Consider the following 24684-nt stretch of genomic DNA (forward strand, 5'->3'; position numbering starts at 1 on the left):
ATTTGCTGTTCTAAGAAAGCACTGCCTTTTACTTTAGTATTGGATCATATGACAGTTGCTAGTGAACACAGTTGGAAGTGAAAAATGATTGCATAAATCTTAGCAGCTAATAAGTGGTGTTGAATGTAAAAGGTGCCCTTGTTTCATCTGTAGTGGTTCACGACTTGTGGCTATACTGATAAATCTAGAAGAAAAAAAAGGTTTCTACTTAAAACCTTTCTTCTGTCTTCCCATTTTTAGTGCTTTCGAATCCCTCTGCTTTTTCTGTGTAAATAATTCACTTTAGAAATTTTTTTTTAAGATACTCTCTCAGGAGTCATGATACCCCCTTCATTTACTTTTTCTCAAATAAATGATTAGCATGTCCTTTTTGTTTTGTTTTCATTTTGATCTTTTTTTTTAGCCTGCTTAAAATGAACTTTTTAGTATAAACTACACCCCAACCCTAGAAATAGCATAATATAATTGTATTGTGATAAATAAATCTTCCAAGTATTTGCAGATGAGATTTCACTCATTTTGTGATCTTAATTCCAGCTAGGTGGAGATCAGCAAAATCCTTAGTACTGTCAAAGACTTCATTATCTTTCCACTCCTTCCCACATTTCCATGAGTTGCAAGATTTTTTTAACCAAACCACTTATGCTTATGTGATATTTTTTTTTCATCTTTATTCAGCACAAGTGTATATCTATAGCTGGGTCTGAAATCAAAATATGTATTCCAGATAATGATATCAACATTAAGTTAGATTGTTCAGATGACTGATGTTAGTTAACCTATGTATAGAAAATTCCACCAACATTCTTTGAAAATGAAAATAAAGGCCCCAATCCATGTTCTAGGCCCCCACCCCAACACCCATTTATAGTTTTGATGGGCCCTTGCAGTCTAGCATTTTAACCTGAGGCTATCATCTACACCTTGGGAATTTGTAGTTTTATTAGTAAGCTTTGTAAGGAAGAGATAGTCTAAAATATCCACTAAAGTGAATTTTATTAAGGCAAGTACCACCTCCCTCTCCTATTATGGGGGAATGTAACAGATAGGCTTTCCTGATGGTATTCTTAGTGGCCTGTAACCAAATGGCTAGTCCTGGGGACCCACACTCCTAAAGAAGCCTTTCCCTGTCTCTGCCTCCTGTCTTCTTTAGTTTTCTTCCCCATTTTGGCTTTGTGTCTTCTTAAATTTGCTTTTGTTGTCTGTTTCCCTCAGTAAAGTCTTATAAGAGCAAAGGTATCTCTTTCATCTCTGTGCCTGGGAATAAGGATGGGACAGACATAGCTACCTCTGAATCTTTTCTCTGTGTAGAATACTTAGCTTAGATTCTATCTTAATACCCATCGCAGCTTGATGAGGAAGTAGATTACTATTAGTATTCCTATATTAAAGATAGGGATACATTCTTAAATAATTTGATTAATATCATATTACTGTGTTTGTTTAGTGACCTGTTTTTATCTTTTTTTTTTAAAGAGAGAGAGAGAGAGAGAGACAGAGAGAGAGAGAGTATTTTAATATTTATTTTTTAGTTTTCGGCGGACACAACATCTTTGTTTGTATGTGGTGCTGAGGATCGAACCCGGGCAGCACGCACGCCAGGCAAGCACGCTACCACTTGAGCCACATCCCCAGCCCCTGTTTTTATCTTTTTCCTTTGTCCTTTGGGATGAAAAAAGTAAAATCATTCTAATACACCCCCACCCAAAAAAAAGAGAGAGAAAGAAAGAGAAATAAGTATAGAAAATAAATGTACTTATCCCTCCGTATACACAGAGAATTGGTTCCAGGGGACCCTTCATACCAAGTCCAAGGAAGCTCAGTTCCTTTATGTAAGATGGTGTTTGATTTGCATATAAGGTGCACATCCTCTTTGTATGCTTTAAATCATCTGTAGATTACTAATCATTTCTAATACAATAAAATTGCTGTGTAAATAGTTCTTATACTGAATTATTTAAAGGATAGTGACAAAAAAGTCTATATATGTCCAGTAATATATACAGGGTTTTGGTTTTTTTTTCTGAATAATCATGCTCAGTGAGGAAGTCATATGCCCATTCTAAGTCTTTGTCCTCTTTTGTTATACTCTTTTTCTACCTTAAGTGCGTCAAATTATGTTATCTAGCAACGTATTAAAGAATTTGATATAGAATTTTATTTCTAAATTTCTCAACTTTTAAGCATTTCCATGTTCAAAAATTATTTGAACTTTAATGGGAAACAGTGGAAATTGTGTGTGTGTGTGTGTGTGTGTGCGCGCGCACACACACACGCGCGCTTTTTTGCTTTTCTTTACGCTCTTCTAATTATGTATCGCTTTATAACCAGCAGTGGGTGTTAATTTTCTTGAGCAAAGAGAATATTTCTAAATTGTTGGACTTTTTGTTGCTTGTTAGGTTAAAATTTAACAGAAAAAGTTTTCTTTAATCAAATAAGGATTTTGTGTAATTGCTAGTTGATAGTTATATTATTCATTATATTTTTACAACATCAGTTTTGTATAATTACAACTTCAAATGTCAACTCCAGTTTATCATAAAAAGTAAAGAATAAGACTCATTTATCCACAGTTATAGTATGAGATGGTAGAGGAAATAATATAAATAAACTCATATAAGTTGTTGTTTTGTAGGATTTTTATGGAAAGATGGATTTATTACATATCAAATACTATGTATTAGTGGTTAGGTCTGATGATAGAAGTAGCATTAAAGGTTTTTGGCATTTGAACAATAGAAGAAAGAAGAATTTTCATTTTAACTGCCCAGGTTTTAATGTTTTTGCATTTTTGTTATAATATCATTTAAAGTCCTTTCTTTGATGGAAGGGGGAGAGATAGCAAAGTTTATATATTGTAAACAAAAACTTGATAAATTTCCGTTCTGTGAAATGGATCATCAGTGGAAAGATAAGAGTTACTTTATAGTCAATTTCTAGAACATAATTGTTTTGTAAAATGAGGGACAGCGTGCAATAAAGGAAAATAATTATAATTGCCACTTGTTCACAGTGGTGGCTTGGGATTTGGGGCAGGTACCACAAATAGCAGGTTCAAGTTGTACAAAAAGAGTTTAAGTGCAACAGCAACAAAATTTCCTTTAAGTATCTCAATAAGGTTCTATTAGAATTGGGTTTTCACTGGTTATTAAAAGAATAACTGTGACCAATTGTCATTATTCAGATTGTTTGATTTTGAAAGGGTATGTTCCTCTGAATTCCAAGGTTAAGACTGAGAAATGACAGTCGGTGAGTGGGGTAGACTCCTGAGCCAGCTTGCTGCCCTGAGACAGTAGGTCAGATAATTCATGCATCCTACTAGCAGTGCCACACAGACTTCCTAGGAACCCTATAGAGCCAAGAGTTTGGACTGAGAGATCTATAGGTCTCTTTCATCCTCATTTATATTAGTGTTTTAATTTTAAAATATTTTTTCATCTCTTTCACTAATATCCATTAGAGCATCATTACTAAAATTTATTGTATATTTAAAATATCAGATTGTGTATAACTTTTTGGTTCCTGCCTTTGTTACCTTCTTTGTTCAGTTTGAACCAAGGTAGATATTTTATTAATAAATTTTAGTGCACTTAGTAGGGAGCCTACATTATTTTGAGTGTTTTCACTTACTTGTAAACAGTAGTTAAGTGTTAACAAATGTGATGACAAAGGTCATGTGGCCTGCCCCTCGATTCTCTTTTAAGCCTTTCTAGAAATCTTGGATTCTTTTTTTGTTATGTGGATGTTTATATTATTGTGTCTATATTTTATTTTCTGGAATGAATGAATTTGTGAACTCCTTCCTAAATCCTTTCTATCAAAAAAACATACATTTTCATCTAAAAAAATACACATTTTTTTCTATCTCTTTGATAGGTTTGTTTCTTTTTAATGGCCAGAGGTAGGAAGTGATTTGTTGTAGGTATCACCCTAATGCTTGTTTGGGGAGGGTCCTCCAACATCAGCTAGTCCAGCCTTCTCATTGCAGTAGGAATCCTTATGCTGACTACTAGAAGTTTGCCCAGCCTTAGCTGAATATTTTCAATGATGGGAAACTTCATTTTCTAGTGTTTTAATAGTTTCATTGAGTGGCTGTATTGAGTGGCTCCCACTGTTGTTAAGCTGAAGTGTGCCTTTTGGTTGCTTAAACCTTGGGTCCTAGTTCTGCCATCTAGTGACACAGTCTTTCCTCCTCAACAGCCATATTTTGCTTGTCTCTGAGCTTTAATCTCCATAAAGTGAAGATGAGTTGAATGACTTAATTACTTCACTAGGATTGAGGTAAAGAACAATTGAGATAATGTGACCTTAGGTAAAATCCTTTTCAGGTTTCAGATACTAATGTCTCAGTTTTAGCTCTGGCATACATTGTAAAGGGAAAAAGCAGTGTATTTGTCCTTTGATCTAAAAGCTAGATAGGTATTTCCCAGTAGATATTCTTGTTAGTAACAAAAATTAATTCATCTCTTCATTGAACATTTATTGACCATTCACTATGTACTGGCACTTGATTAGGACCTTAAAAGAATTCAGTGAAGAAGATACATACCTTCCTGGCCCTATTTAGGCTTAAGTTTTCTTTCCTAGTTATTTTTACTTTGAGATATAAATGCTTTTGACTGCTCAAAATGAAATAATATTGTTAGTCTACTTTTACTCTTCTTAGTGTTTTTGGTTTTCTAACTAGTCCAATATTTAAAAATATGTTTTTGATTTGTAGATATATGGAGTCTGGGAGTGATCCTTTTCATGTTGGTATGTGGGCAACCACCATTTCAAGAGGCCAATGACAGTGAAACATTGACAATGATCATGGATTGCAAATACACAGTACCATCCCATGTGTCTAAAGAATGTAAAGAGTAAGTAAAAAAAAAAAAGTATGTGGAAATATTAAGAACTAATGTTACAACAAGGAATTTTATCTAATGCCATTAACATGTCAAGAAATTATGAGATGGCTGCAGTATCTAGATTTATTTAAATTTTTGATCATATTTTTTCTTTTGTTGAGACTTTTTAGGGGGAGGGTTAGCTCCAGAATTTGATTTGAAATCCAATATAAAAGATTACAAAATGTACTCATATATTTCTTAAATGTTTATTTTCAAGAAATCCATTATATTATATGTCTCTTTAGTCTACAGAAGTGGCAGTTACTTCACTTCAATCAAAGTGAAGACTTGCCATGAAAGCAGTGTTTTTCTGCAGCCACAAAAAGCAAGACCAATTGGAATTGTTGTAGTTGTTTTAAGTTCCAGAGAATAGTTAGTTCAGAAGAGATCAATCAGCACACTATTTTAGGATCTACATAGTATGTCTCATAATTTTATTCACATATTCCTCTCACCAATTTACTCAGCTCACTGAATATGTTCTTGTATTTTCTGACATCCATTGTTCTTGTTGAAAAGTCAGTTATCTTACTGTTGTCTCTGTGTATGTGTTTTGTCTTTCCTTTCAGACTGTTTTCAGATCTTCTACTTATTGTGCTTAGGATATGTTGGGCTTCCTGGTTCATGACTTGTGTCCTTATGTAAATTTGGAAAATTCTTAGCTAGTATCTTCTCAAATGCAGTTTCTTTTCCATTTTCTCATTTCCTTCTAGAACTCTGATTAGATATATGTTAGATATTTTCACTCTGTCCTCCTTATCTGTTCCTCTCTTATACTCCTATCATTTTCTTAGACCTTGTCTTTCAGTTCATTAATTCTCTTTATAAGTAGTTTGAAAAATTTGATATGATTTTTTTAAGGTTACAATGATTATTTTTATTTTTTACCTTTAGAAGCCTTATTTAGGTTTTTTGTTTGTTTGTTTTCCCAAGACTGCATAGTATAATTTTGTATGGTCTTTTTTTGCCTGGTCATATTTTCAAGCTTCTCTTAAACATATTTAACTCAGTTATGTTCTGTGTCTGATATTTCTGTATTTGAAGCATTTCCATTCTGATTTTGCTCTGTATTTCTTGGGTCTTGTTACTGGTGTCTTGCGTCCTTTGTGTTTTCTGACTGTGTTGCTCTTTGTAATATTTGGGGAATTCTGAGGCTTGGTTTTAATTTCTATTCCAATGGTAAGGATTTGTGTATTTACTTCTCTAGCTGATATCATTAGTTTGATTCACGGATTTGTGTGAAGACCAGTTAAGCTTACAGTTACAAGTTCTTAGAAGGAATTCTCACCCACCCTTCTTCCATAGTCAATATTGAGGCAGGCAAGTTTTCTTCTTAACCTCTTCTGAACAGTGGATTTCCTTCTCATTCACTCTTTTTTTTTTAAGAGAGAGAGAATTTTTTAATATTTATTTCCTTTAGTTTTCGTCGGACACAACATCTCTGTTTGTATGTGGTGCTGAGGATCGAACCCGGGCCGCTCGCATGCCAGGCGAGTGCGCTACTGCTTGAGCCACATCCCCAGCCCCTCATTCACTCTTATACTGAGGTTTGGTCCTAGCTCTTTGCAAGGGCTCTTATACCATCATTAGTAGTCCCTACACGTTCTGTTACATGCACCCAATGTAGCCTTCAGAACCTAGGCAGGAACAGGCAAAAACTAGCTTTGGCATTCATCTCCTAAAGGTCCTCCTTCCATTCTGTTTTTAGTTGCTAAGTATTTCTTGGTTTTGTTTGTTTGTTTTCTTACTAACAAAATGCTTTAAACAAGATATATTTCTTTCTTTTTTTGGTGGTAGGGGGGGGTGCGTAGCTACCAAGGATTCAACTTAGGGTTTCACCAAGTTGCTTAGTGCCTCACTTTTGCTGAGGCTGGCTTTGAACTCGCGATCCTCCTGCCTCAGCTATCCCAATACAACCCCAATACATCCTGAGCTGCTGGGATTACAAGTGTGCACCACCGCACCCAGCTAACAAAATATATTTCTAAAAATACATTCCATGGTATTTAGTTGTTTTCATCAAGAGGGTCATTCATTCTTCCTGAGAAAAAAGTTGGTTAGTGTACTCTATTTTGTTTGTCATTGATGATCATTGTGTCTGGTTCTGATATTTCATTAAGCCTGTTAATTCAGGAGCAGATTTTGGTATCTAGCATTAGATGGTAGAGAAACTATATTTGTGTGTTTGGCTTACTTATCATTATATCTGGAGGTCATGATTTTTTATTTTACAAATATAATGACACTAAATTCTCGCTATTCCCATCTTTGCCCCTTCTACCACTAGGGACCTAATTAAATTTATGGTGGGGGTATAGGAAATAATTATTATTAATAAAATAATTTGCCACCTTAATCTTGCAAGTAGTGTGCTTTAACAATGGATGTACCTTCCTTTCCAGCTTAATCACACGGATGCTACAAAGAGATCCCAAGAGGAGGGCCTCTCTAGAAGAAATCGAAAACCATCCATGGCTTCAGGGAGTGGACCCTTCACCAGCCACAAAGTATAACATACCCCTTGTGTCATACAAAAATCTCTCTGAAGAGGAGCACAACAGTATCATTCAGCGCATGGTGCTTGGGGACATAGCGGATCGAGATGCCATTGTTGAGTATGTCAATGCTTATCAATACAGGGGACCACAGCTTTAGGATTCCCAGAATGGGCTTTCTTCCTTATTCTTCAGAGCCTTCAGATACTGTGTAATGGATAGAGTTCTAGTTAATAGGAATTGTCATTTACCTCTAGCATTCTTGGTCCAGTGCTTCACACAGACAGTCAAGTAAACAAAACTGGGTGGTGGTGGTGGTGAGTGCTGTGGTGTTTCTGACTTTCTGTGGGGTGTATTGGGATAGCTTGTTTTGTGTCTCAGTATGAACCCTGTCTGTAGATGTACATCCTCTTCATTCTTGTGTCTCCTGCTGGTCCCCATAGTGAGTAGGGAGACCAGGAAGCACCATGGATTTTAGACTGACTTAAATCGGGGGTTGGTAAATGCATATTATTAAAAGTAAAGTTTTATTCAACCACAGCTATAGCCATTAGTTTTGCACTATAATGATCAGGTGTCTATCTTCTTCAGAGTCCTTGCTGCAGCAACCTGGAACCTGCAAGTTATGCAAGTTGTTAATTAAAGCCAAAGCCTTTTTTTTTTTTTTTTTCAGGGGATGGGGTTGGTATTGGGATGGAACCCAGGGCGTTGTTCATGCTAGGCAAGTGCTCCCCCAGGTTCAGCTTCAAAGTTAGTTTTCAATAACCTGAGCAGTTTGAAATCAAGGAAAATGCAGATTAAAGATGCACTTGCTTTGTTCTAATGATGAGTAATTTTTATAAAAAGTCCAGACTAAATACATGCAGCATTTCTATAAGTGAAAAGTCAAAAATTATTTAATGTATTGAAAGATAGTGAGTATGAGGAAAAGAGATATAACCTGGGAGGCAAAAAAGATGTTCCCTTCAGGGTTTCTTGTGGTCTTATCATGAGATCTAACCCATCACCTTGATCTAGTGGAGAAGAGGCCCCAGGCTGACCCACAGCCCCTGCCATGTGTTGGCCATTTGGGGGTGCACCAGCGGTAGACTAGTCTGTAAGAAGGGTGGGGTCTGTATAAGGGACATATCTTAAGGGTGAGTTTTTTCCTCCTCCTTTCAATACTGGGGATTGAAACCAAGGGGCACTCTTCCACTGAACTGTATCCCCAACCCTTTTTATTTTTTTAACTTTGCTAAGTTGCCTAGGCTGGCCTTGAATTTACAGTCCTCCTCCTTCAGCCTCTAGAGTAGCTGGGATTACAGATATGTACCACCATGAGGGTATTTTTAGTACACTGGAAAAAGGATATACAAAAATAAATCCAGGTTCTCAGTTTAAGTACAAATGTCTGCAGATTGCCAAAGTATATCATGAGTCTTCATAGATCAACCCATAGCTACTCAGATGACTTAAGCAGAGAAGAGAACATTTTGCCATTTCTGCTGGGGACAATCACTTTAGGAATGTGTAGAAAATGATTTTTTATTTTGAATGGGTAAAAGCTGTTTGTTTCTTCCTGAATTGGCTCAGTGTTCTTAACTTAAATACAAATAACCATACATAGTTGTGTCATATAGAACTACTTAATTAATCATGTAATTTAGTTTAAATTCAAAGGGGATGTAAGTTGAAATGGTTCAGGTAGCTGCAGTTTGCCCATTCACTAGCTTCCCAAGCATAGCAGGAGCTGGGAAACCCAAGGTCACTCACTACTTTCTGAGTGAGTCTTACTTCTTTCCAGCTGCTCATGTTATGGAGAAGCTACTCATTTTGAGGGCAAGCCCTGAGACTTACAGTATGTCCCCTGAACACTGCTAACTGCCGCCTTTGGCAGTCAGCTGAAAAAACAACTCTGAGAAGTCATTCTGCCCCCTGAATTTCACCTTGGCCTCTTCCTTTCTGGCCCTGCCCTGCCCTGCTATGCCCCATCCCACCTCCCTTTGGCTGTTTGTCTTTCTCCCCTGCATATTTTATAAAAAGTGATCTTGGAATCATTTTTTTCTTAAAGTCTTCATTGTCTTTTTTCGCTAAATGCAAAGTCTCTGAAAATCATAGTTACATCTTTTTGGGACTTGTAGGGGTTTTCTGAAACACTCATGGTATGTCCCATGACAGGCCAGCCACAGGAAAGCAGACAGACCATGTGCCTTGTTTGACATTGTGCCCCAATACCTAGCCAGCACAGTGCCTGCACAGATGATGTACTCTGCAAGCATTACCATTTAAACAGATGAGTAAATAAAATATATTGATTTTATTTAAAGAAGAGGTCAGTGACATACTTTCAATTAATTGATGGTAGCAATTCTGTAATACCTAAAATGCTAATAAGCATAGAGTGTGAAAATAACATTTCCTAATTTTTTTGATACTAGCATTTCAGTGCACATTCATGTAACACAGACTTTGTCTTCATTTTGGTTTTTTTGGTACCAGGGATTGAACTCAGGGCACTTGACCACTGAGCCACATCCCCAGCCCTATTTTGTATTTCATTTAGAGACAAGGTCTCACTGAGTTGCTTACGACCTCACTAAGTTGCTGAGGTTGGCTTTGAACTTGCGATCCTCCTGCCTCAGCCTTCTGAGCTACTGGGATTACAGGGGTGTACCACCACACCCGGCTTCATTTTGTTCTTTTAATGGAAGAAATTAACAAATACACTACATACAAGTTAATTTTCAAATAATGTTTATGTTCTTAGAAGCACCATTACTTTTTCTTATGGATCTGAAACTGACATCCAGCCCAGCTGCTATCTGCAGTTTTTTTTGTTTTTTCTCCCACTGAAAATGAATATTTTTATGCAGTTATTTTTTAGACTTTCAAGAGTGACCTAATTTGTTTGTTTTTCTGGTTTACATTTTGCATACTTTTAAAGCTTCCCAAATGAATTTCATTTGCTTGTACTTTTTTTTTTTTTTCCTAATTATTAAAAAAAGCCTATCTCTAGCTTATGTTTGTTCTCATCTCGTTTTTCTCAGAGCACTGGAAACCAACAGGTATAACCACATCACGGCCACTTACTTCTTGCTTGCTGAAAGGATCCTGAGAGAAAAGCAAGAAAAAGAAATACAAACTAGATCTGCCAGCCCTAGCAATATCAAGGCCCAGTTTAGGTGAGAAAAATGTCTTCACTGATTTTAGTAAGTTACGTTTTGAAATAGTGAACTATTTTGTGTGAATGCTTCCTAACTCTAGGGTGAGAGGGTCTTAACAGTGATGGCAGCCTCATTGGAGAGGGCAGACCTGGTCTGCTGGGGGCAGCTGAGGTCTTGGTTCTCTCATCACCAGCTGCTTCCCTTCTTGGGCTCAGTGGGGGATGGTTGGGGGTAGGTAACTGTTGGAGAAACAGCCTCTAGCCAGTATGTCTGCTAGTTGTTTTCATTAAATTCTTCCAAATCTGACATGTGTTGCTTTCTTAAGTTTTTATCCCAGGAACAATGTTGAATTTTCCCTCGTCTTTTTTTTTTTTTTTTTTTTAAAGAGAGAGAGAGAGAATTTTTTAATATTTATTTTTTTGTTTTCGGTGAACACAACATCTTTATTTTTATGTGGTGCTGAGGATCAAACCCAGCGCCCCGCGCGTGCCAGGCAAGCGCATTACCGCTTGAGCCACATCCCCAGCCCTTCCCTCTTTTTTAAAAAATAATTTTTAAAGATACATAGGGTATTTTTGTGCCATCTATGCTATCTCAGGATTTTAGGTATTGGGCAGTCAGATCAGCTAGTCAATTCATTAGCTGCTTGACTTTTCTGTGATGTAGTTGCCTAATCTGTAAAGTGGGTATAGTACTATTTACTTATTGGGATTGTAGTGAGGGGTAAACAAATGACTATACATTAAGGTCTAAGACCAGGCTCTTTGTTTGCTCCCATTGTTAGAACTGTCTGATCACCACTTTCATCTTTAATCAAGTAGTTCTACCAGGCTTTGTAGTTTGCAGAGTGAAGCATAGACTGAGGGGGTTAATAATCATGATATCATCTGAGGTTGCTGTCCTCAAGTCTGTATAAACTTAGGTGACTCTGTGGCTTGATTTCTTCATCTGTTAAAAGGTGGATAAATAATAGCATTGAGTTGTTGTGGGGTTCAGTGAATTAGTCTTGCATGGCTCTTGTAGCACTGACTGGCTTCTAGTAAACACACAGTCATGTGAACTTTCCATTCAAGATTCATTTGTAATTTTTCTTTAGCAGTTTTGCTTTGTCTTTGAGATGATTTTTCTCCCATTGCTATGGCTATAAAGATTACTTACTTAGTTTACAGTGTTGAGTGCAGATTTGTACTCAATATATGAGTTGTTTAATGTTTTGATTATCTCACATTAACAGCCATTGGTTGAGGAACAACTTTCAAGGACACTGCCCCCTACAGCTGAGGCACTTATCCTTGTTTCTGGGTGTGGACTCTCGGGGTGGATTTTGGCTTTAAGTTGGAGGAAGGAAAGCCATCCACCTGTGTGTGGTCTGTATCTTATTCTCATTCTCACATTGATTGACTGCAGTTCACCTCATGTGCCACCACAGGGAGTTGCTCAGTGTGTGCTGGGGTATCTGAGCAGCTGCTCAGGTTTGGAATAGCTCCACTGTGCAGGGCCACACGGCTCACAGAGCTTGTATGATTGTGTCGATGGAAGATGATTTTTCCAGAGATGCTCTTGATCTTAAAAATATTATTAAACACTCACCTGTTACAAAGTACCTGCAGTGGCTCTGAAAGATAGCTTACTTCCTCCTTGAAGGGTAGGATGAGGCTCTGAGTTGGGGTAAGGATGTCTGTTGTAAAATCCCTAGGCAGTTTTTTAAAGTTATAGATTTAATTGGGTTTTATTTTTAGGCTACAAAAATTGGTGTGAAATGAAAATGTCACAGTGTGAAAATGACTGTTTTAAATGTCTCTGGCATCTACTATTCCTCTGGGCAGAGAGGACAGTTGAGAATTGAAACATGTTTTTTCAAAACAGAGGCTAGAGAGCCTCATTTTCGTAAGTTCTCTTTGGCCACCAGGCAATGTTCTCATCATTTAGGTGACTTTAAATCAAAGAATAAAATCAAAGTTTAAATAATAAGTCAGTTTTTCTATCTAGTACACTTGTGTGGACATCCCAAAATGTGCTTATTTACACTTAGTGTTTTTTATTGGAGAGGAGATGCACATATGCTAATTATACTTCACCTTTAAACTATTTCCACTTATTTGTATTAATGCTCAGCTTTTGCCCCATCATGTAAAATCAGTACTGGTAATTCCAGGTGAATCTTTTCTAGCAATAATGTAACTTTAAAGGAACAAAATACATGTGCTGTTCAAGTTTTGAAAAGCTTGTGCTTTCTCAAGAGATTTATCTTGTAGCATAAAACTTTTATGTAGATGCAGTTGGTCTTTGCCCCATTTTCTTTCCTGATGCCTATGATGAAGTTGCCCTTTGTCCATGTTTCAAGTGATGTTTGCCCTTCTGGCGTCCTTGCTGATGTTTGCAGATGTGAAATGGGTTTTCAAGGCTCCTGCTGCTTTTCCATTTCAAGTCTGTAGATTTTGTCCCAGTAAGTTTTCATAGTGTCCCTTACTAATGTGTGCATGTGACTCAATGGCTCTTTTCTTTTCCCATCTGTTACACAGGCAGTCATGGCCAACCAAAATCGATGTACCCCAGGACCTTGAGGATGACCTCACGGCTACACCTTTGTCCCATGCGACTGTTCCCCAGTCTCCTGCGCGGGCTGCTGACAATGTCCTTAATGGCCACAGGAGCAAAGGCCTGTGTGATTCAGCGAAGAAAGACGACCTGCAGGAGTTGGCTGGACCAGCACTCTCCACGGTGCCACCCACAACCTTAAAACCCACCGCCAGTGGGCGGAAGTGTCTGTTTAGGGTGGAGGAAGATGAGGAGGAGGATGAAGAGGATAAGAAACCCATGTCCCTCTCAACACAAGTGGTTCTGCGCCGTAAGCCCTCAGTGACCAACCGTCTGACATCTAGGAAGAGTGCTCCTGTCCTCAACCAGATCTTTGAAGAAGGGGAATCCGATGATGAATTTGACATGGATGAGAATCTGCCTCCCAAGCTGAGCAGGTTAAAGATGAACATTGCTTCCCCCGGGACTGTCCACAAACGCTACCACCGGAGGAAAAGTCAGGGCCGGGGCTCCAGCTGCAGTAGTTCAGAAACCAGTGACGATGATTCTGAAAGCCGGAGGCGCCTGGATAAAGATAGCGGGTTCACCTACTCTTGGCACCGCCGGGATAGCAGTGAGGGCCCCCCTGGCAGCGAGGGGGATGGCGGGGGCCAGAGCAAGCCAAGCAATGGCAGTGGAGGGGCGGACAAGGCCAGCCCCAGTGAGAACAATGCTGGTGGGGGCAGCCCCTCCAGTGGCTCTGGTGGCAACCCCACTAACACATCAGGCAGCACGCGCCGCTGTGCTGGTCCCAGCAACTCCATGCAGCTGGCCTCGCGCAGTGCGGGGGAGCTCGTGGAGAGCCTCAAACTCATGAGCCTCTGCCTCGGCTCCCAGCTTCACGGCAGCACCAAGTACATTATTGATCCCCAGAAGGGCTTGTCGTTTTCCAGTGTGAAGGTCCAGGAAAAGTCCACATGGAAAATGTGCATCAGCTCCACAGGGAATGCAGGGCAGGCCCCCGCAGTGGGCAGTATAAAGTTTTTCTCTGACCACATGGCAGATACCACCACTGAATTGGAACGAATAAAGAACAGGAACCTGAAAAATAACGTGCTCCAGCTACCTCTGTGTGAAAAGACCATCTCTGTGAACATTCAGCGGAACCCTAAGGAGGGGCTGCTGTGTGCCTCCAGCCAGGCCAGCTGCTGCCACGTCATTTGACTGCGGCCCACTGACCACTGGCACACCTCCTGCTCAGAGCCGCAAAGACCGGCTCACTTCACTGTTTCCTTTCTGTTTTACTCTTTGAAAGTGGGTGTTCTGAGCAATTATTTATCACCTTTTCGTTTGTTCTCCTGATGCTGTGACAATGCATGGTCTTTGTGCATGCTGCTAGACTCTCTTCTTTCCCAGCCGAAAAGTCTACTGTGTAATTTTTACATTCATAATTTTAATGTGGATGATCAGGATTCAATTAAAATGTATCTTTGGAACCTAACGTAAATGGAGCACTTAGAAATTTGATGTTCTGCACTTAACCTAGAGAGAGAAAATGCTTTTGTTTCCTTGTTAAAAAAAAAAAAAAATCTAAATTCCTGTCCTGACCTTCTGTGATACAGAAACTCCGTGCTCTGAGGCACACTGTGGTGTCTGAGACAGAACCAAAGCAATAACGTGGTGAAGCCGACAGGCCTGGGTGCGAGCCCATGCTGCCCAGCCGCCCAGGGCCTGTGCAGAGCAGAGGACAGCAAGCATCTGCACTGAGAACCTTAGAACTATGATTTAAACATACCCACACCTGTTTGTCTTAAGCTATAGTGTGAAAAAAAAGTTTGGGCTCTTAAAATTTAACTGAAGAAGATTTTCTTGTTTTTGTAATAGGTGAGATAAAGTACTTAGATTTGTAAGGCAGCTTCCCCTGTAGTGATGAATTACAAGCAGACAATCTTTTGTAATGTGACAAAGTGAATTAATGTCTTAACTCTACTTATAGAGTATATGTCTGTCTAACAGAACAGAAAGATGCTCTGTGTAAATTCCTTCCTGTAGGGCACGCTGCAGGGAATCCTTCAAAATCATATCGATAGAAGAAACTGGAGGGCCTAGTACAGAAGCAGAGGTGCACACACATGTTGGCAAGTCAAAACTCATAAATTAAAACAAGTAAGTTTTTTTTTTTAGGAATTTGTTAACTAGGTTGTCTCTTTTGTTAATTCCATTCCATTCCATCCTTTGGCTCAGCTAGCCATGAAAATTGGCTGATTAAAAATATACATGAAAGGGTAAAATTCACACAGCAAACAAAAATGCACAAAGCCTGCTTTGTAACTCCCCCCCGTAAGTGTTTCCCTTTGCTTTCCTGCCATTTCCTGCCAAACAATAATCAAAGAACTCTTGCTTTAAACTATTCCTGTATAAAGACTACTTTGACCAGATAATCATCTCTCCTGGCATTCTTTCTTGTAGGATGCAATATATTGCAGATTGTGAATTTTAGAAGGAGCCAGATCTATTTTTTCATACTATGTCCTGGGGGGGTCTTAGAAATAGTGCTTATCAACGTTGGTAATAGGATGTGACTGGGCTGTGGGCCCTTCCCCTCCTGTCATGGCTCCAGGTGAGGAACTGAGATGCATCTGGTCACGTACTTGAGAGAGTGGGCAGAGCACCAAAGAGCTGCATTACGTTGGTCATGGTTTCTTCAAGTACTACTCAACTGACTCTGCTACTTTAGGAATAATATATTTTACTCAGAACTCTGAACTTCACAGTATATCTAACTATACTAAGTAAAATGATACTTAAAATGCTTAATTTACTTTCTAGACCTAGGCTAGCTAGATACGTTTTAAGCTACAGCTCTAGTTCATTGTGATATTTATCATTGAAAGCTATGAAAATAGATGTGTGGGTGAAGCCATAGAACATATTTGCTTGAAACTTTTGAGCAGGGATCATATAAAGGGCCAGAAATAAGATGTGTGGTTCACATAGATCGTGAGCGTAACATCTGTATTAAACGTAGGAGAGAAGTTTATAAAGGGCATTGGCAATAAACTCTTTGTTGCAGCTGTTTTCCAAGTAATGTAAATACTTTTTCCTGTGATTATGTATAGCCTTGGAATGGCACCTTTTAACTAACCCACATGTGTTTGGTTTTCAATGGTTTTTTATATTCAGATGTATATATGGTGCTCACTTTAGGATCAGCAGTGTTGACCATTTATGCTGCATAGCTGTATTATAGCCTTATTAGTTGTGTGTGGTTGGGTGACCCTCTGGGTATACAGCTGTCTGTCTGAGTGTTGTCTAACTCATTTGTTGATAAGTGAATGATTGTGCATGTGTTGTATGTCATAGTATGTCGTCACATAAAAGGGAGGGAGCGGAAAACCATTACATTAAGATAATATTGGACCAAACTACTTACTTGCGCTAAACAGTTACTTGTACCCCTTAACCTGTCTTCAAAAGTTGCATATAGTTACAGTAGTGTATATTAAATATTGTGGGAAAACAGTTAGTCTTGTATTTTTCTGTATGTGTGTATATACATATAATTATGTACTTCTGGCAATTCTATCTGTATTTAAAGATGTGACAATCTTGACACCGATTTTAAGACTAGCCGTGAGACTGAATTAAAGATGATATCCCTACCAAGTGAAAATTGATGTGTGTTAAGAGGGTACAGAATTATCAACTGATTTGATCAGTTGCTTCCAATTCTGGTTGATTTTCCTCATTGTGTAAACATTGGCAGGTATGTGACAAATGGGAAAATAACCCAAATAATAAAGTGACATATTGGTGTTCAGCAATATAAACCGTGTCCCGTGTTGTGTTTTTTTCTCATGAATGCAGCTTTGTGTTTTCCCAGCCTAGCCCACTTATACCCAGCTTCCCAATATTTCCCTAAATCTGCATCACCAGATGTGCCTCAAAAAATAGTCAAGATGACCATTCTTGCTTTAAACTCAGGACCACCAATACCAAGTGGGTGCTAGGGTTGCCTTTAAACCTTGTTTCTCCATTTGATCTGCTTTCTTTACTTGGCTGACTGGTCACCATGCTCCCTGATAAACTGAAGCAATTAGCACTTCTGCAAGCGTCCACTTTCCTCCTCCCATGTGTGTCGGCATGCTCTGCCCTTCCTCTGTGTGATTCCAGCATAGACCCTGTCCCCCTGGCAACCACAACTGCTCCAGCCATTTCCTGTCCCTTGTGTCATCAATCTTTGCTTCTCTACTAGACCATTCCTAATAGGAAACAACAGAGCAAACATGACTTTATCTCCCTCTTAAAATTTGTTCTCTCTGTAGCTATTGACACATTTCTCTATTCCTGTCCTCCAGTCAAGCCCATCTGAGCATATAGACACTTGCGCTGTCACGTCACCAAAACTGCTATGCCAAAGGTAAACAGTAACCTCCGAATGCTAAGTCTAGTCAGTTTTAAAAAACATCTTTATTAGCAATAAAAAGGGATCGCATATACAAGAGATGAATGTGCTATTGGAAACAAAGAGTCTTTAGAAGATGAATCACAGAGACTTGAATGAAGAACAGGAGGAAGTCACTGGGGATGTGACATAGAAGTGAATTCTAGGCACAAAGACAACAAGTGCAAAGTATTCCTAATACTTGAAAGAGTTAAAGACTGAAGATCCTTCCTCCAGGCCAGGAACCTACAAACTAAAGCTTTGTCGCTGACAACTCTGTTAATAAAGTTTTATTGGCACACACAAACTAGCTTTATTGAAGTAGAATTCACATATCACAGAATTTGCCAGTTTAAATTATACACTTGAGTGGGTTTGAGAACACTCACTGATTTTATGCAACCATTATCATAATCCTGCAGTCTTTTAGTCCACCTGCTCCTCAACTGCTGAGCTGGGATGATCCAAGCTTCACTTTTCCCTTCTCTGCACTCAGTCTTGAGCTTATTCAGGCTAACACCTATATGCTAACAGAACCCCCGAAATATACTTAGTCCAGATCTTTCTCAACAACACCAAAATTCAACTATCCATTTGCTCTACTTGGATGTGTCTAATAAGTATCTCGGTATTCACAGGCCCAAAGCCCTTGGTCATCACTCTGAAATTCTTCATCACCCAGTGTTCTTCAGCTCATTAAATGGCACCTCCAAACCTTTATTTGTTTTCGACCAGTGAAAAGTCTTGGTGTCATTCTACACTCTTTTATCTCAACATCCAATCCATGAGCAAATCTTATTTGCCATTTAAAAGTTGAACCTTATTGCCTCCACTGACACCATTTGTCCTTGACCATCATCACACGTGGACAACTATGTCTCTTAGAGAACTTCTCTGTTTTTTCCCTTCCCTTTCTGTTATCTGTTATCTGTTCTCCGCTCAGCAGTACAAATGATCATTTAAAAAAATAAATCATGGGCTGGGGATGTGGCTCAAGCGGTAGCACGCTCGCCTGGCATGCGTGCGGCCCGGGTTCGATCCTCAGCACCACATACAAACAAAGATGTTGTGTCCACTGAAAACTAAAAAAAAAATAAATAAATATTTAAAAAAAATAAATAAATAAATCATGATAACATAAGTTTTGAAAGGTGTTTAATTTCCAAATAATCAGGGATTCTCTATGCAAGTTTCTGTTACTTCTAATTCTGCTTTTGTCAGAATTTTTTTTTTTTTTTTTAAGAATTTAAGTGTTTTGGGCTGGGGTTGTGGCTCAGAGGTAGAGTGCTCACCTACCATGCGTGAGGCACTGGGTTCGATCCTCAGCACCACATAAAAATATATTTTGTCCACCTATAACTAAAAAATAAATATTAAAAAAAGAATTTAAGTCTTTTGAAATGTTATGAAACTTATTTTGTGGTGCACCGTATGGCTTTCTTGGTTAATATTTTGTGAATTCTGGACAAGTGCTATTGGATCTTCCACTCATGCCATTTAGTTCCAAGTTGGTAATGTTCAGGTTGTCTATATTTTGACTGATTCGCTACCTCATCATTTCAGTTCTTGAGAGAGGAGTGTTAAAACATTCAACTATTTCTCCTTTTTGTTCTATCAGTTTTATTTCATAAAATTTGAAACCCTGTTAATACACATTCAACGTGATGTCCTTTTGAAGAATTGGCCCTTTTCATCAAGAGTATGGAGTCTTGTGGTTCAGTAGTAGAGCACTTGCTTAGCATGTGTGAGGCCCTGGGTTCAATTCTCAGCACCACATATAAATAAATGAATGAAATAAAGGTCCATCAACCGCTAAAATAAATAAGTGTATATGTGTGTGTATGTATGTGTGTGTGTGTGTATATATATATATATATATATATATATATATATAGAGAGAGAGAGAGAGAGAGAGAGAGAGAGAGAGAGTCTCTCTCTTTCATCCCTGGCGAATTATTTGTTCTGTGAGCTACTTTACCTGATACTGATATAGCCACTTCAACTTCCTTTTGACTTGTTTTTTTTCCACATATTTACCTTTACCTTCTATCTTTAAAATTGTTTTTTTTTAAATTAAGATAGCATAGAGTTGGCATTTGGTTTTTTATCTACTTTACAAATCTTTGCCTTTTATTGAAGTGTTTAGACCAATTGTGTTTACTGTAATTATCAGATAGTTGAATTTAAACCTATGCATCTCTTTACTTGTTTTCTATTTATTTTATCTGCTCTTTCTTTTCCTTAACTGAGTACTCTCCCCACCCACCCATTTAATCTCCACTATTGGCTGTACCATTTTTCTTTTCTTTTTTTTAAAAGAAATTGCTGTAGTAGGATTGAATATATATATATATATATTTGGGGCAGGTACCAAAGATTGATCTCAGGGGCACTCAACCACTGAGCCACATTCCCCAGCCCTATTTTGTATTTTATTTAGAGACAGGGTCTCACTGAGTTGTTTAGTGCCTCGCTTTTTGCCAATGCTGGCTTTGAATTCACGATCCTCCTGCCTCAGCCTCCCAAGCCACTGGGATTACAGACGTGCTCCACCATGCCTGGAGACAATATCTATCTTAATGTATCACAGTATGTCTTAAAATAATCTTTGTGTAGAACGTAAAAACCCTACAACTGTAGATGCTTCCATTTCCTTCTGCTGTTCCTTATACTATCATTTTATCTTTACATATGTATACATATTTTCATTTTAATAATTTTCAAGAGCTTCAACATGAGGGAAGCATTTTACTTATTATCATTTCTAGCATGCTTCATTTCTTTGTGTAGGTCCACATCTTGGAATTTTCTTCTGCCAGCTTTTGCTCAGATGAAAAAAAAAAACAACAACATACGTTCACTTCATTTGTGAAGGATATTTTTATTGGGTATAAAATTCTAGGTTGACCTTTTTTTATTCTAGTGCTGGACATGGTGAATTTTATATTGTTGTTGAAAGTTGCATTTTGCTGTATTCAGGAAGAGTTTCAGGTTTCGTATAGTTACTTGAAATAAGTTGGATCCTTTTGGGTCTTGTCTTTAAATTGCTGGAGCAGTTCAGAGTAGCCTTTAGGACTAATTTGGCCCACTACTGAGGCAATACCTCTCTAAAGATTTTTTTTTTTTTTTTTAAACCTCTAAAGATTCTCCTACGGTCTAAGATCCTCTCACTATGGCTGGAACACAAACTGTGCCCAGCCTTACCTAAGTGCTGAGTGTGGTTCAGCCAACTGCTTTCCTGTAGTACTTTCTTCAGCCTCAGCTAGTTTTCTTACGTAGAGTGCTGACCAATAGGAAACCAGAGAGGAGATTTTTGGAGCTGACTCACTCTGCAGCACCCTCCTCTGTGGCTACTGTGTCCTGCAGGTTTTATCTACATCAGTTTTCCTGAAGCAAACTTGGTCTGTTCCACTCAGCAAATCCACCTGGCTTTATGGGGGCTGCCCACCCCCTGTCTTCTGGCGGCTGCCTCCAGGCAGGAGCTTGAGGCCCCAGAGTGCACGTTTGTTTCCCTGGGCTCAGGGCGACAGTCCTATGTGATCTGTCACCCAGTGTCTGAAAACTATGGCTTCAAAATATATTATTTGGTTTTCTATTAAGGGTCAGAGGGCCAGTTAGGTTCCTCTGATTCCATCATGGCCAGAAACACAAGTCTAAATCATAGGTCACTTCCCTGCTCTGGCTGTGGTGACCTCTGTCAGTCCTTAAACAGGCCCATCCTGATGCAGGCTTGGCTGGGCCCCTGGGGTAGCTTGCAAGCACCTCACCTTTGACTCGTGGAGAGCTGGGATAATCAGCTCTCCACACCTGTCCCTGGTCACCAGAATGAGCTTCTCATTGGGAAGGATGGGTGCTCCCAAGCTGGAGGCAGAAGCCTTCTTCCAGGTCCTGCAGGTCCCTGGAGGTTGATAGGTGCCCTTCTCCTCAAGTCCCTTTTGGGCAGGGCATGGAGGCTTGGGGGGAGGGCAGGGCATGGACACCTGAAGGGAGGGCAGGGCCACATCATCTGGTGTTGGCTGAGGCACTGCATCAGGCACTGTTCTTGTAGAACCCAGGGGTTCTGAAAAAGTAGGGACCAGCTGGGACACCATGACCCTTGACCTGTGGCCTCTGACCTTTCTCCTGGCTATCAGCTTCCTGCTGGGAGAAGGCAGAGGCTGGGGACTGAGGGCTCAGGGGCTGGGGAAGGGAGGCTGCAGGCAGAGGGGCCATTGAGGGTGGCAAGCATCCTCTTGGCAGGTGGCGAAGGACAGGTGGGTGGACTAGGGTTGTGGAGAGTGTGCCACGCTGTCATGAGGACTGAGGGTCACTCGAGCCTATGTGCCTCCATTTCCTAAGACAAGGACAGGGTGAGGGAGCATGAGTGCCATGAGCCCCTGGCCACAGGGTCGTGGATCCCTGGACACTTGCCCCTTGTTTCCTCCTAGAAGCTATTACCAGAAAGCTCTGTTCTGTCTGAGCTTCTGAGCTGCCAATGGGGGGTGGGGTGTGTGACTGTGTGGCCACGGGGAGGGGGAGAGAGGCCCACTGGCAGAGACCCCCAACAAACCCAGAGACTGTTGGCAGAGGCCCAGCCTGACCTGGGGGCACCCGTTGACCTCTGGCATGGTTCTTCAGTGGCCTGGAGAGGAGGACAGGCCTCCTTCGTGGTGTGAGTGCTCCCCCCAGGAGGTGCTCAGCGTGTGGGTGGCACAGATGAACGTCTGAGTGAGAAGACTGAGCTGGGGACTGACTTGAGTCAAGTTTCACCAACAACCTGTGAGACTTGGCAAGTCCGCATCTCAGGGCCCGTGGGAGGTGAGTGCAGGGTGAGGGTGACAGGGAGGAACCTTGGCTGCTCTCCCTGCTGCGCAGAGAGCGGAGCTCCAGGCATGGCCCCTGTGAGGTGGGGTGGTGTCTGGGCAGAGCGGGGCCCTGGAGCATCCGGCCCTCAGGAGCCCTGGGTGTGCAAAGCGGGGTGGCTGGGGAAGCAGCGGGTCCCAGAGGCGTTTCCACCTAACGGGGGCCGTGTCACAGCGGTGGGAAGCAGGGACAGCAGGACGGGCTTGTGCACGAGAATCAAGCCCATGTGCCTCCCTTGGGCCTGGGCTCTCCCTGGGTGGCTCTTTTCCCATGACCTGCACCACAGCGTCCCTCCCACTGCCCTCTGCAAAACCTGCGGGGAAGGCCCTGGGCTGGGGTCCCTCTCATGTCCCACGGTGTGGGCAGATCCTCCCCACTCTGGGCCTCAGGCACCCTCAGTGCGGGGTTTGGACTTGGGTTCCGAAGCCTCTTCCAGCCCTGTGCCCCCCTGATCTATCCAGGGCTGCCGCCGTCATCCTGTGCCTTTTCCTAACCAGGGTCGGGGGGGTGTCTCGGGTTCTGGGTTGTCATCTGTACTTGGGGAGCAGGTGTCTCAGCTCTTGGCTACTCTGTGGAGGGAGGTGGACCATGAACAATCAGTGGTGACATCCTCAGGGGTCAGGAGGAGCAGAGGGTGTGGCTCACTGTGCCAGGGGATTAAGATGGCACAGCTGGGGTGGTCTGGGGGCATCCGCCATGGCTTGCAGGGCAGCGGTGCGGCTGAGATTTGAGGTTTGTGATGAGGCAGGATGAAGTGAGGCCAGGAGGCAGGTGAGGCGAGGGATTCCGGGTGGAGAAGCTGAGCAAAGGGAACAGGAGGTGGCCCAGCACCAACCTGCACATCGTCCTCAATTCAGCTGAGGACTGCACACATGGAGCAGTGACGTTGCCCCATCCCGACTCTTCCACTGTGCCACAGAACTCCTGAGCACCTGCCATGGGCTAGATGCCACCTGTTTCTAGTGTGGGTGACACAGAGAGTACTGGCCACTACTCCAGCTCTCTGGAAGCCTAGGAGACCAACGCAGCCTCTCCTTCCCACCAGCCTCCCTCTCCACAGCCTGCCTTGTTCCCACATCCACCATCTCCGGTGGCCTTGTGCCCGGGGCTGGCCCAGTGCAGGGTCCTGGTTCATGCTTAGGCTTAGGTAGGTGGTGCCGAGGGGAGGAGGGAGGCTCCTGGGAACAACAGCCCTGAGTGCAGGACGCCAGAGGCCCGGCCTGGGGGGAGGCTGCAGCTGTGACGGCAGCTGCCAGCTGAGCCTTCGGGTTCACATCTGGGCACTCGGGACCCACTGCTTTACAACCAGCTGCACCCACGCGACTGGTACCCAAAGCTGGGCCCTGGGCTGGGGTCAAGGACCCACTTGAACTCTCTCCTTTCCCAGTGGTTACAGGTGCCCAGGCTGGGACAGGAGGATCTTGGGGTCACAGGGCTCAGACATATATTGATGACAACTATTCACTGGCTTCTTAAAACATGAGCCTGATCCAGAAAGTTCTGTCAAACACTAAACTAGCACTGAAAAATTAGGCTCTGAAGAGCCTCATCCCAGCAAGAGAAGGGGCAAGATCACTTAAAGTGTCCCTGCTGGAAAATATCAGTCTGGGAGGACCCAGCCAAGCCAGCAGGGCAGCAGGCAGGGATAGCGCTGGGGCTTCCAGAACAAGTGATGCTGGAATCAGCTTGAAGGGAGGAGGGAATCGAGGGAGCCGGACCCCACCACCCAGGAAGCACGTCATCCCCTCCCTGTTCTCCCCTCTTCTCCAGGTGGGTTGGGGATCTGTGGCTTCCTGACTCCAAGCACCGAGGGTCTGCAGTTTGGGCTCTGAGGCAGCGGGTGTGGAGGGGAGGGGTTGCCTGAGCCGCCTGCTTCATGAGGCAGGATGGCGGAAGCCAGGCCCTGCCCTCACAGGGTGGTCCTCAGCCACAGGAGGCATGGCTTATGGGTCTGGAGGGCCACACTCCTGTGGGATTCCAGGTGGGACTCTTGTGCCTGTGAATAACGGGCAGCCCTGTGCACACAGCCAGGGAGGAGGACAGCACCACCAGGCAAGGACGTCTCCTCCGCTGCAGGTTCAAGGCCCATGCCAGGGTGCCAGAAGTGGCAGCTGGCCCCTGGCCTGGCACTGTATGCATACTGTACACACAAAAACAGCCCCTGGACCTTGGTGGGCTCCCCCGGGGCCAGCACCAGCTCCCCAGGCCTGGCCCTGGCTGCAAGCTCAGGCCCGGCCTCCACCTTGCCCACCTCTTACCACTCTACCTTTAAGGACCTGACCCAGGTCTAGTTTCAGGATAGAGCAGGTCAGGCCATTTCTGTCCCTGTCTGGGAAGGGAAGTAGGAG

The 24684-nt window shown here is 41.8% G+C and overlaps 1 protein-coding gene across 6 annotated transcripts in view; it reads left to right on the forward strand.

The window, feature by feature from the left end:
- Snrk (SNF related kinase) overlaps positions 1–16880 on the forward strand; it is a 47843-nt gene extending 30963 nt beyond the window's left edge. For all 6 annotated transcript variants that reach the window (XM_027932100.2, XM_071600315.1, XM_027932098.2 and 3 more), the window contains 4 exons: positions 4721–4862; positions 7298–7510; positions 10417–10551; positions 13056–16880. In XM_027932100.2, the coding sequence (XP_027787901.1) occupies positions 4721–4862; positions 7298–7510; positions 10417–10551; positions 13056–14274 (1709 nt within the window). In that variant the 3' untranslated portion in view covers positions 14275–16880. The remainder of the gene's footprint in view (positions 1–4720; positions 4863–7297; positions 7511–10416; positions 10552–13055) is intronic.
- The last annotated feature ends 7804 nt before the right edge of the window (positions 16881–24684 follow it).

This window comes from Marmota flaviventris, chromosome 1, assembly GCF_047511675.1.
Source record: "Marmota flaviventris isolate mMarFla1 chromosome 1, mMarFla1.hap1, whole genome shotgun sequence".
NCBI classification, from domain to species: Eukaryota; Metazoa; Chordata; class Mammalia; order Rodentia; family Sciuridae; genus Marmota; species Marmota flaviventris.